Here is a 13,066-nt window from a genome sequence, read left to right on the forward strand (position 1 = left end):
TTTCTTAGAGAAGTTAAGATTATCACATACCAAACACATGTTTTTTCTTTATCATATAACTTTACTTCTCTAATGATAAAATCATATCATATGCCTTAACATACTTCAGATAATTTTCTCAGATGATAATCATAATCCTTAAAAGAGACATATAGGCAACACTGTGTCTTAGAAAAAGCACGATTTTTGAAGTAAAAGATCCATGTTAAACGCCTCCCACTGCCACTTATTAATATATGGGGTTAAGTCACACCATTTTCTTCTATAAAATTGTGGGAAGAAATTTCATGTTTATTTGACTACTGGACGTAATGGTTAGGTAGTAAATGACCAAGAACAATGTATACTGGAACTGGTGTTGAATTCTCCTCCTATAGTTATGCATAGTCAGGCTCAGAGAAGCTTTAGAGTTCATCCCCACAGTTAGTAAATTAAGAAAAGATCTAGTTAGTGGAGACATACTGAAAAGTGAGGATATTACAAATACATGCTGTGGATATTTCTTAAATTAGAAATAATTCATCACTGATCATTCAGCCCCACAACCCAAGTACTTACATTTTTCAAAAAGAAACGTACCTATGCACTCTGGCAGTGGGTCACTCCACCCAACAGTATTTTCAATCACAGAACAGAAGCTAGAATCTGAGCCAACTAATCTGTACCTAGAGTCATAAAGAGAGAACATTTATATCTACTCATATCTGCATTTTCAAATTCTCCAAAACTTCATCTTTAAAAAAATTATACTTATTTGAGAGAGAGAAAGGAGAGGTGTGTATCAGGGCCTCCTGCTGCAAACAAACTCCAGATGCATGTGCCATTTTGGCCATCTGGCTTTACATAGGTATTAGGGAATAAACCTAGACTGCCAGGCTTTGCAAGCAAATGCCTCTAACCACTTTAACCATTGAGCCATCTCCCCAGTCCTCAGAACATCATATTAAGATATCTATTATACCAGCAGACGGATAAGAAAAGACAACTGATAAAAATCCATATAAAAATTTAAAGAAAAGAAAAAATTAAGTTTGTAAAAAGGATACCCTAAGTCTGCTGAAACTCTTCATTGGAATTGAGGTAGAGGAGAAGGGACATAAGAGTATAACCCAATGAGAATATGACCAATTTGCAATATGTTCATATGTGACAGTTCTTGATAAAAGTGCATTTATTTAATTATTTGACAGAGAGGGGGGGGGAGGGAGGGAGAGGGAGAGAATGGATGTGCCAGGGCCTCTAGCCACTGCAAACAAACTCCAGATGCTTGTGCCATCCTGTACATCTGGCTTATGTGGGTATTAGGGAACTGTGGCTGGGTCCAGAGACTTAACCACTGAGCAATCTTCCCAGCCCTCAATAAAAAGTTAAAAGAAGTTTCCAAAGCTAGTACAAAAATAAAAGTGAACAGATTAAAAAAAAACAGCTAAAACATAAGAACTTATATACAGAACATTTTTATTTACTTGTGGCAGATGAGATAAAATGTAGAGTACATTTTAAAATTATATAGTTGATGAAGTGTTTTATATCTCTGAGTCATAAGAGTTCAATATAGGTTTCCTAGAATAATAAAATACATTTGCATTTAAAGGGTTCAAAGTTTTTCCCAAATGTTATATTAATAACCGAACTAATATCTATATTTAACAGAAAACAAATGATACTATTACTTATATTTTATAAGGAACAGAGAGAGAAGAGACAATAATTCATCTTTCAAATATCAAATCATAAAATGAATGGAAAGTTTTCAACTGTATTGGAGACATGAGTTCCCCTTCCTACATGGAGAATTATAAAAGACCCAAGGTTAAAAGGATATTTTCACACACACTCTCCCTTTTTGAAAATATTTTTTTATTTATTCATTTCAGAGAGTGAGAGAAAAGGAGGGAGAGAGAGAGAGAGAGAGAGAGAGAGAGAGAGAGAGAGAGAGAGAGAGAAAGAAAGAAAGAAAGAAAGAAAGAAAGAAAGAAAGAAAGAAAGAAAGGGCACAATGCAAATGAACTCCAGATGTATGCACCACCTTGTACATCTGGCTTACATAGGTTCTGGGGAATCGAAATTGGGTCCTTTGGCTTTGCAGGCAAGATTCTTAACCACTAAGCAACTTCTCTACCCCTTCTCTCTCTCTTTTAAAAAACTGCTTTTTGACAATTTTATACACAAACATAATGTAATTTGATCATAATACTTCCCAATATCTTCTTTTGTATCCTTCCCACTCTCCTCTTCCACTGAACTTCTTTCTAACTAGTCTCTTATCAAATTTCTTATCTTTTCACACTAGCATTTTCATTTAGAATCATATGTATAATCAAATCTACTAATTTAGACAATTGGTGGTATGAAGTCTTCCTTTCATGATCCATTTTATTGACTGTAACAAACTTATGATGAAAAGTCTTTGAGGGGGCTGGAGAGATGGCTTGGCGGTTAAGCGCTTGCCTGTGAAGCCTAAGGACCCTGGTTTGAGGCTCGGTTCCCCAGGTCCCACGTTAGCCAGATGCACAAGGGGGCGCACGCGTCTGGAGTTCGTTTGCAGAGGCTGGAAGCCCTGGCGCGCCCATTCTCTCTCTCTCCCTCTATCTGTCTTTCTCTCTGTGTCTGTCGCTCTCAAATAAATAAATAAAAATTTAAAAGAAAAAAAAAAAAGAAAAGTCTTTGAGGAAAGAGGTCTTATTTTTTGCTAACATTAAATATGAGGGCTTTCATTATGACATTTTCATACATATATACCACTGTCTTTTGATTATATTCCCCCTCATCCCATCATGAGGGTGTTAAGTCTAGTCCATGGACATTGGGTCACAAATCCAACAATGTCCATGTGAAATCCTGATTTATTGTTTCACTTATTATACATGCCAGTATGATTAAACTTACCCTTTGTCACATGAGAAGAAGATCAGCGAACCAAATAATAAGTCAGTTGTTATGTTGACTTGCCCATTTTTTATTTCTCCAGGATTAGGACATGACTTTTCTAAAAAAGAATACATTTTTTTTTCACTACATTATAAGGCACAGGTAAAAAATGTAACTGTGTGCTGTTTATGTTAACTAGACTGCTACTGATAGTCACTTTACAATCAATGTATATTTGTATCAAAACACCATGTTGAAAGTAGGAAGGAGATGATGACAGAGGAAGGGACAGGTTTTTTTTTTGTTGTTCATTTTTTTTAAAATTTATTTATTTGAGAGCGACAGACACAGAGAGAAAGACAGAGGGAGAGAGAATGGGCGCGCCAGGGCTTCCAGCCACTGCAAACGAACTCAAGACGCATGTACCCCCTTGTGCATCTGGCTAACGTGGGACCTGGGGAACCGAGCCTCGAACCAGGGTCCTTAGGCTTCACAGGCAAGCGCTTAACCGCTAAGCCATCTCTCCAGCCCAAGGGACAGGTTTTAAGGGAGGAAGAAAGAGGGCAAAAGAGAGAGCAATAGCATATATGTTACATGCAAGCAGAAGGGAAGACTATGGGGGGGGCTGTTTAGGGAGAGGAAGGGGGCTAGTAACAGGAACAGTGGAGGAGGGAAATGAATAGGAACAAAGCACAATGACTTACATGCATGAAAATGCCACAATGAAACCCATTACTTTGTTAACTTAAAAATATAAATGAATAAGACAGATGAATATAAAACAAAATAAAAAATGTGTATCTTGAATACATATGTATTTTTGCCTGTCATACTTCAGGAAAGCTAGGGAAAAATTAATAGATCCATATATACAGATTCAGCATCTGAACAACTGATGTTTTAAAAATATATTTATTTATTTGAGAAAGTATGGGCACACCAGGGCCTCCTGCCAGTGCAAAAACAAAAAACAAAAAATAAAACAAAACAAAAAAACAACTCAAAAGGCATGAACAACCTTGTGCATCTGGCTTTAAGTGGGTACTGGGGAATCAAACCCAGGTCATCAGTCTTTGCATGCAAGCACCTTTAACTGTTGAGCCATCTCCCCTGTCCTCACTGATTTTTAAAATTTATTTTGAAAGAGAGAGAGAGAGTGAAAGAAAGACAGAGCGAAAGAACGAGAGAGGATGGGCATGCCAGGGACTTTGGCCACTGTGAATGAACTCTGGGTGCATGTTTCCCCTTGTGCACACATGTGACATTGCACACTTGCTTCACTATGCATCTGGCTAAGTGGGACCTGGAGCTCTGAACACGAGTTCTTAGGCTTCACAGGCAAGCAAGCGCCTTAACTGCTAAGCAACTCTTCAGCCTCCCGGTGATATTCTTAATATCTTACTTCCTTAATTCTACTTCCATTCTGTGGTGCTTCAAAAGAGCAGCAGACAGAATCATCCCAAATAGCCTTTAATCTAAGTAAGCGTGAAATTTGTGAGTGAATAAAATATGAAACTTGTGAGTATAGATTCCAATTACATACATATTTCATCTAATTTAAAATAAAAGTGTTCTAATAGTCATTTGAAGACTCATTCTAAATAACAACATATCCACGTAGAGCTACAGCACAAATGGAGGATGAGGTATTTCCTCCAAACATCAGATGACCAGGATTGCTTTTGAAATTATACTCACTTTTACAGAATTCAGCTGGTTTGGACCATTGTAAACTTTGAAGGCAAGTTACTTTTCGTGACAGAGAAGGATCTCTCAGGTACCCTGGTCGGCATTCATATTCCACAATGGAACCAACTGGGAAATAATTCTGTCTGCCATAAACTGGTTTTAAGGATGCAAAAGATAGCCTGGGTGGAACATTACAGCTACCTAAAAGGATTAACAAAAGCAACAACAAAAAAGTAGTTATCAATTTATTTTTTAATCTATGGTTAATTATCTATAAATATCTGGTCTCTAAATCAGCCTCTTTTCTTTTTCTCCCCATTGCTGGGATCCTCTATAAAATAAATAATATATAATATATAATATATATTACACACACACACATATATATGTACATACATATATATGACATATATGTATACATATATTTGCTATTTATTAAATATCATTGTGGTATTTGCAGTGTAACATAAATATTCAAATATACACATTCATTTCCTACCAGCTGCAAAGATATAATACCTACATGTCATTCTCCCACGTTCTAGAAAGCAAAACCCATATAAATTGCTTGGCACAGTTCTGCGACTCTGTGCTGGCTCTCTTATTCTGCCCTGAGGCATTAAATATCACTATGTGAGTCAGAGATTATAACAGACATTCCCTGACCTTTGTCAAAAACCCAGGACAATGATAATAGCAATATTAATCATTATCATTTATTGAGAACTTCCTGATACTTTACATGTAGTAATTCATCTACTCCCAAAATGACCCCTGGGAACAAGGATCAGATAAGTCCCACTGTATACATAAAATATGTAAAAATTGCAAACAACTGGGCCACTGTGATCTAGAGAAGCATGAGTACAGGAAAAAAGCCCAGGTTTTCTTTTGCATGAGAGCTTCTGATCTGGTGGAAAGGATTTATCTTCTGGATTCTGAAAGGGGGAGAAAAGTCCACACTTGACACATGGGGTGGCCTGAAGGACTAGAAGAGGAAGAGCGATAACTTTAACATGTGACTTGTGTACGAAGGCCTATGCACGTCACTTCCTATCTACCATGGATACACAAACACAAACTTATAGCCTGTTCACATATTTTTTTTTCAAAGAGCTTTCTTGCAAATTTCTTTATTGTCTACAGCTTCCATTGGTTCAAGTTGTTCAATGGCAGGAGCCACGTTTTATTTTGCTCTTTACTTGTATGTAGTCATGCACCACATGATGATGTTTTGGTCATGATGGGCCACATAGACAAAGGCAGTCCCTTAAGATACACAACGGAGCTTGTGTGCATGTGTTGGGGGGGGGGGCACACCAGGATCTGTTGCTGCTGCAAATGAACACATCAGACTTTGTTCCACTTTTTGTGGCTAATTTACATGAGTGGCTTGGGATTAAATTCCAGCCAGCAGACTTTGCAAGCAAGCACTTTTAATTGCGTAGTCATCTTTCTAACCCCCTGGAGCTGAACTGTTTTCCTTGTCTAACACTATTAGAGCTACTTTAATGTTGTATGGGATGCATTACTCATGTGCTTTCAGTTGTGCCGGTAGAAAGCAGCCTACTACTACATGGCCAATCACACGGGAGCACACCTGATCCCAGAGAGCACATGATAAGAATAAATGCGCATGTTCCCACATGTGTGTCTACTAAACTATATTCTCATTGTCATTTTCTTCCAGGAAAAAGCTCTACTGTGGATTCACCTTAGGCAGGTGGCTCTGAGGTGTTCCAAAAAATCAGACATGACAGCTCCATGTGTGTAACTGTTTCTAAATACCTTCCAGTGGGACAAAATGGGGACGTGGAAGACGGAAATACTGATGACCCTGACCCTAGGTAGGCCCAGGCTAAGGCATGTGTTTGTGTTTTAGTTTTTACCAAGGTTGAAAAGTAATAAATGAATAAAATTTAAATAGAAAAAAACCAACATAATGACAAAATTATTTGGTCCAGCTTTGCAATATGTTTGTGTTTTAAACTAAGTGTTATTACAAGAGTGAAAAACTTAAGACAAAAAAAAAAAAAAAAGCTGAGCCTAAAGGCCTATAATTGCAGTCACGTGGGAGGCTGAGCAGGAGAGTTTTATGAGTCCAAGAAGTTGAGACCAGCCTGCGCAACACAACAAACAAGATCTGGTCTCAAAAATAAGAACGTCGAAGAAGGGAGCAGTGCTTATAAAGTGGACAGTAGCAGACAGTAATACTTTCCACCTGAATGGTTACTCATCCCTTCCCTAACATGTTACAAATGTCAACAGGATTCAGCACAGTCCCATGCTGTACAGGTGTACAGCCAAGAGCAAGTTACAGGACCTGCCATCTAACCCAGATGGGTACAGCACTAACGTCATCTAGGTTTTTGTAAGTACCCTGTGATGTTCTGATGGAACAGCATCACCCAGAATGCATCTCCCAGATAATTTAGAGCTAGGTATAGAACAGATTTTGAAGTAAATAAGAGAGCTTTCAAAAATGTCACTAAAGGGCTGGAGAGATGGCTTAGTGGTTAAGCACTTGCCTGTGAAGCCTCAGGACCCACATTAGCCAGATGCACAAGACAGCGCATGCATCTGGAGTTCATTTGCAGCAGCTGGAGGCCCTGGTGAGCCCATTCTCAATCTCTTTATATCTGCCTCTTTCTCTCTCTCTCTGTCACTCTCAAATAAATTTTTAAAAAGTTTAAAAAGTCACCAGAGTTATTTTTGCTTCTTTATAACATAAAGTTTAAACAGACAAGTCACCTAGGTATTTGTCTCAAGGTAATTGCCAAATATATTCACATATAATTTGGTCCCTATACAGTGCTTACTGTTTGTTCTATTAGCGCAGGAGGGCTAAACTTAATGAAGCAGCAGGGCTTACTCCAGGAAGTTCAGCCTTCAATTAGCTGGAGTGCGATGTGCCAACCCTGGTATACCCTGGGGTTTAATGTGCCAGCAAACTATCAATTACCAGTCACTCCAGAGGGGTATCAAAGTAACCTCAATAAGAGACGCTTTCCATTTCCATAACTTTCTCCAAAGGAAGTGAAGAACTTACGATTACAGAATTCTAAAATTTCGGACCATTCGCCAGTGGAAAGACAGATCGTTGAGTCTGGCTGGCCTGGAATTTTCATAAAACCATTATCACATTTATATGTTACTATGCTCTTCTCGGGAAAACTTGTCTGCCCTTGCAAAATTGGCTTGGCATTAATCACTTCGGGGGGCTGGCCGCAGTCACCTAGGGAGAAGAAAACAGATAAAGCAAATACTGTTTTTTTTGCAGTTAGAACACCTTTCCTTCCCAAGCCCTCGAATAAGGGAAGCAAGCCACCAGGGCTCCAGATAAATGTTGACTTCCACTCAGCACTGACCTCAAGACTATAAATAAGATGAGAGCAAATAAGCCCTTCCCGTAAAGGAGAGGTTAGCAGGTACGGGACGTCCACGTCGAGCCCGTGGCTAGAGCCAGGAGGAAAATGCCACAAGCCTGAGAGGCGTCAGGTGCAGGTGGTCAACGTCCACCTTCCAAAGCCAGAGCTTGCGGGGACTCTCTGGTCGTCCCCCTCTCTGGCTTTCAGTATGCCCGCTGCACACCCATCCCTGAGGAGGTCAGCCCGGTGCCTCCCCTGCTCCCCCCGACCCATCCCCGCACAGGCCGACCCCCTCCAGGTCAAGGTCGTGCCCGGAGCCTGGGCGGTGAAGGAGGATGGGGACCCGGAGCCCCACCGGCCAGCCACTCACTCACCCCGCGCGGCCGGACACAGCAGCGCCAGCAGCAGCAGCAGCAGCAGCAGCAGGCCCGGGGGGAGAGCGCTGGGCCGCGCGCGGGCCATGGCACGGTCACCGGCACCCGCACGGGGACTGAGCGGTCGGGGCGCGCGGAGAAGCGGGGCGGACAGCTCCGCCGCGGCAGTTAATTGAGGGCTCTGGCTGGGTGGGGCCGCGGCTCGGGCCCCGCGGGTGGGCGGGGCTAGGCGAGGGTGGGCAGGGCCACGGGGGATTGCTGTGTCACCCACCCCAACCGCGCTCCAGGTGGCGCAAGGGCCCCGGGTGGAGCTTTATGGCCAGCGACGCGGACCCACAGCTGCTGGGTGGGACCCGCTATGAGCTGCGAGCTTCCCCGGGGAGAACAGGGGTGGCTTTGCTCCAGCCAGGCGCTCTTAAGTCTGCGTGAGCCCGCTGCGCCCCCCCCCCCCAGGGCTGCTGCTGCCAAACCGAAATGGTAGGTGGCATAGATGGAATTCAGTGCCCGCCCTTGGGAGCCTCCGAGAGGCCGCAAAGGGGCACCCTGGGCCTTTGTGGCTTTGCCGGGGCTGATCCGTCAAATGTTTATGTGAAGGTGGAAAAAAAAATGGCCTCTGTGTGCGTATAGATATGTGTGTGTTGTCTCCTCTGGCAAACAGGAAATGACCCAAGAAAATAGGTGTAGGCTCCATGGTGAGCTAGAGGACAATCTGCCAACACCCTGTATCAAACAAATAACCACCAAGGTGGGGGTGGGGTGTGTGGGGGGTAGGTCTCTGGAACATTGTTCAGGCCATGTCTTGGTGGGAGTTGCTCTCTTTGCCCTGGCTGTCCATAGTTACCAATTATTTATTATTCTAGTCTGACTACAGGGGGAAATTCAGAAGGCAAATTAGTGAAGGGATGGATTTTAAGAGGAAGGCTTCAGTTGCTCTTGGTTACCCACCAGAACCAGGTAGCAAGAACCTAGTGCCACCTGCTTCAGTTGTAGGACACTAAAGAAATCAAGTTGGAACTAGGATGGAAGCTTCCGCCCTCCTGGCTTAGGAGTCCTAATGTTGGAAGATACTATGCTGGCTGCTGGAGAAGACAAGTAACCAACAATCTTACCCAACAGTCCACACTGTGAGCTACATACACAACCAGCCAGACAAGATGTACCCCCTAGTACAAAAGTGGCATAACTGTTATGGGGGTAATCACCTGCTCTCTGGCTGGATTTGAGGCCTGCCCCACAAGAGGGAATTCATGCCTGGTACTGAAAATCCAGTCATAAGTGTTTGTCTGGGGAGAACGTAGGCTAAAATGTTGTGCCAATCAGGTTGCCCTCTCAAAACTAGTGTTTGTACCTGTAGATTAATGGTGTTGTCAGCTTTGGTTAGAGAAGCTTCCTTTTGTAGTGGGTGGTGACTGTTGGGGAGATTCAAATCTCATCAAAGTGCCGAGAATAAGTGACTGTGGAGTGTTCCCACTAAGTCACACCCTGTAAGGTTCAAGGAGCAGTAGAAGAGAGCGGAAAGCATGTAAGAGCCAGTGTCAGGGGAGGAGTTCTTTGGAATGCTGTCTTCCAGACAGGACATGGTAATTGCATTCATGGCCTCACAGCAACTGATGTTAACTGCTCAAGACCTGTAACAGTATTGGGCCTATCAACATTCCATACTGGATGCTGGAGGAGAGGGGAAAGACAACCAAGTAGGAGAGGAACTAGTTGGAAAGAAAAAAAGATAGGATTCAGTGGGAGGGGCATGGGGAAGACTGAATAAGAGGAAGTAATGGAAAGGGATTATGATCAAAGTACATGTGTACATGTATGAAATTTGTCAACTGAAAAGATTTGACAAATAGTAATTACTGAGGGACATTGACAGAAAGGTGAGTTACTCATGTTCATTCATAGCAATAGTCCCAAGGACACTTTTATCTATCTGGGTCTTGTTAGCAGAGTCTAGTCTGGATTTCCTGTTCCTTTAGCTGCCTCATATGGCTGATGCAGTCCCTCACCTGGATTTATGCTTTGGTCAGTGGATGAACTGTGGGGAATAAAATTACAGGTATTTGTTCCGCCCTATAGTGTTACTATTTCCTGAATGCTTTTATATATCCTTATTAGTTAAGGTGAGCTTTAAAAGGAGAAAACAAACATGATTTTTTTTAATCATCATTGCTTCCTTTGACTCATTTGTTCACTAAGTGGTCAAACCCACTACAGGAACCTATCCTGTAGTATTCCGGGATGATGGCTTTCTCCAAAACCTAAACAATATTCAAACATTCTAGAATTTAAGCCCCACATGGTGGTTAACATGAGTAATCCCAATCCTTGGGAGACTGGGAAGGAGGATCCTGTGTCCAAGGCCAGTATGGGCTACAGAGTTCCAAGTTAGGATAGCCTACATTATGGGACTATATCTCAAAAGCAAACAAAAGCCATTCTAAGTTCAGAAGTGTAAAGGGAGGAGATTTTAAAACCATCTAGTATGTTCTTTGCATCTGATACTAAAACACCTTACTACTACTAATTTGATACAAAACACTAATATATCAGGGTTCAGCAGAGTTTTGGAAGTAATATGAGTGTTATGTGAACCTCACCACAACCCTCTTGCTTTGTCTATGAAAACAGTTTGGAATTGATGTGGAAAGGAAGGTAATTGTCATGAAAGGGCTGTAGGTCAAGACCAGTCAGAGAACTGTCAGAAACAGTGGAAAGAACTCTTTCAGTGCTTAAGTGAATTCCATGAAGTTATATCGAGATAGCAATGAGCTCAGCAAATGACAAAAAAATATATATGTATATGCTGCATAGCTTGAAAAACGTGTTCCAAGCTGTTTTGTTCTGGCTAATAAGTTTTCCACCTGCCAAAGGAACTTTTATAAGAAATGAGGGGTAGGCTTTTTGAAAAGAACATTTTTGGTCATTTTATACATGTATATAATATGTATTGTTATTCTGTGCACTCCCCATTGCTTTCTTTTGTTCTCTTCTCAGTGGACCAGAGTACTTCTACTGTGTATGTGTGACCACTGGGTCTTATTAGGGTTACTTGCGTAAGCATGGGTGGGGGGAACATGGGCCACTTACTACTAAAAAAACAAACAAACAACTCCCTCTCCTCCAGCAACTATTAATAAAAGCTTCTTAGTGAGGGGTGGAGCCTCATGAGCCCTTCCACCATCCATGACAGAATGCTGATGGGTCCGGTTGTGTGCAGATCTTGGGAAGGTAATGGCGGCTGCCATGAGTTCATGGGTGTGATGACCATACCATGTTGGAAAGACAGCGTTCCATAGCACTCCTCCCCACTTCTGGCTCCTACTTCTTTCCTCCTCCTCTTCTGCAATGCTTCCTGAGTCTTGGAGGAGGGATACAGATGAACCACTTAGGATTGAGCACTCAACAGTCACTTGTTCTTAGCACATAAAAGGCAGGGGAGTATAGGGCACATCGCTGGAGCAACGGGAAGAAGCCATGGAAGGACAGGCTGGAAAGCACTGTAGGCCTTTTTGTCTGGATGCAGCTCAGAGGCTCAGAAGTTTGGAAACTGCTTAAAATATTTGTTTGTTTGTTCGTTTGTTTTGGAAAGGGAGCACTGGTTAATTTGAAAGTTAGGTACAAGATTCTGGAAATGAAGTGACTCTGTAAGCCAAGATCCTATTTAGCTGACTATATGATTGTTAAGTGGTGGTGGTGGGTTGATTCAGGTGTCCCCCATAAACTTGGGTACTCTGAGTGCTAGGTTCCCCGCTGATGGAGATTTGGGAATTAATGCCTCCTGGAGGGAGTGTATTGCTGGTGGTGGGCTTATGGGTGTTATAGCCAGTGTCCCCTTGCCAGTCTTTGGCCTACTCGCCTGTTCCTGTTGTCCACCTGATGTTGGCCAGGAAGTGATGTCCACCTTCTGCTCATACCATCGTTTTCCCTTGCCATCATGGAGATTCCCCTTGAGTCTATGAGCCAAAATAAACCTTCTTTTTTTTTTGTTCCCAAAAGCTGCTGTTGGTCAGGTGATTTCTGCCAGCAATGTGAACCTGACTGCAACAGTGGCTAAGTAGGGAACAGAGAGCTGGAGGGATGGCTTAGCAGTTGAGATGCTTGCCTGAGAAGCCTAAGGACCCAGGTTTGACTACCTAGAACCCACATAAGACAGACATACAAAGTGACGCATGTGCACAAGGTGGCACATGCATCTGGAGTTCGATTGCAGCAGTTAGAGGCTCTAGTGCACCAATTCCCTCTCTCCTCCCCTTTCTGTTGTGCTCTCTCTCTCTCTCTCTCTCTGTCTCATAAAACAATTTAAAAAAAAGAGCAGGGGGATGGATTCGCAGTTAAGGTACTTGCTGGCAAGCTAAAGGATCTGGGTTTGATTCCCCAGGACCCGTGTAAGCCAGATGCACAGGGTGGCACATGTGTTCTAGAGTTTGTTTGTAGTGGCTAGAGGCCTTGGCATGCCCATCCTCCCTCCCTCCCTCTCTCTTTGCCTCTTTCTCTCAAATAAATAAATAAAAAATTACAAAACAGTACTGAACAGAAATTCTTTTACTTTAGTTTTTAAAATAATCGATCTAAATTAAGGAAGTGGATCTGTTGCTCTTGAAAAAAAAATAAACCTAACACAGTTATAATAAAATTTGAGTTTCTCTTATTGCTCACACCAAAGAAGTCTCAAAGGAGGAGTTCACAGAATTTGGTGGTTGATTAGATAAGGAACAAGAAAAACGACCTTAAAGATGACTTGGAAATTTGGAACTGTGTAAGATGAAT

The 13,066-nt window shown here is 42.1% G+C and overlaps 1 protein-coding gene across 1 annotated transcript in view; it reads right to left on the minus strand.

Moving 5' to 3' along the window:
* Cd55 (CD55 molecule (Cromer blood group)) overlaps positions 1-8,429 on the minus strand; it is a 28,802-nt gene extending 20,373 nt beyond the window's left edge. The window contains exons 1-5 of the mRNA XM_045155015.1: positions 8,303-8,429; positions 7,610-7,795; positions 4,570-4,761; positions 2,890-2,989; positions 580-665 (exon numbers count right to left, since the gene is read on the minus strand). Of these exons, the coding sequence (XP_045010950.1) occupies positions 580-665; positions 2,890-2,989; positions 4,570-4,761; positions 7,610-7,795; positions 8,303-8,390 (652 nt within the window). The 5' untranslated portion in view covers positions 8,391-8,429. The remainder of the gene's footprint in view (positions 1-579; positions 666-2,889; positions 2,990-4,569; positions 4,762-7,609; positions 7,796-8,302) is intronic.
* Between the last annotated feature and the right edge of the window lie 4,637 nt (positions 8,430-13,066).

The sequence above is a fragment of the Jaculus jaculus genome, chromosome 1 (genome assembly GCF_020740685.1).
Source record: "Jaculus jaculus isolate mJacJac1 chromosome 1, mJacJac1.mat.Y.cur, whole genome shotgun sequence".
Classification (NCBI taxonomy): domain Eukaryota; kingdom Metazoa; phylum Chordata; class Mammalia; order Rodentia; family Dipodidae; genus Jaculus; species Jaculus jaculus.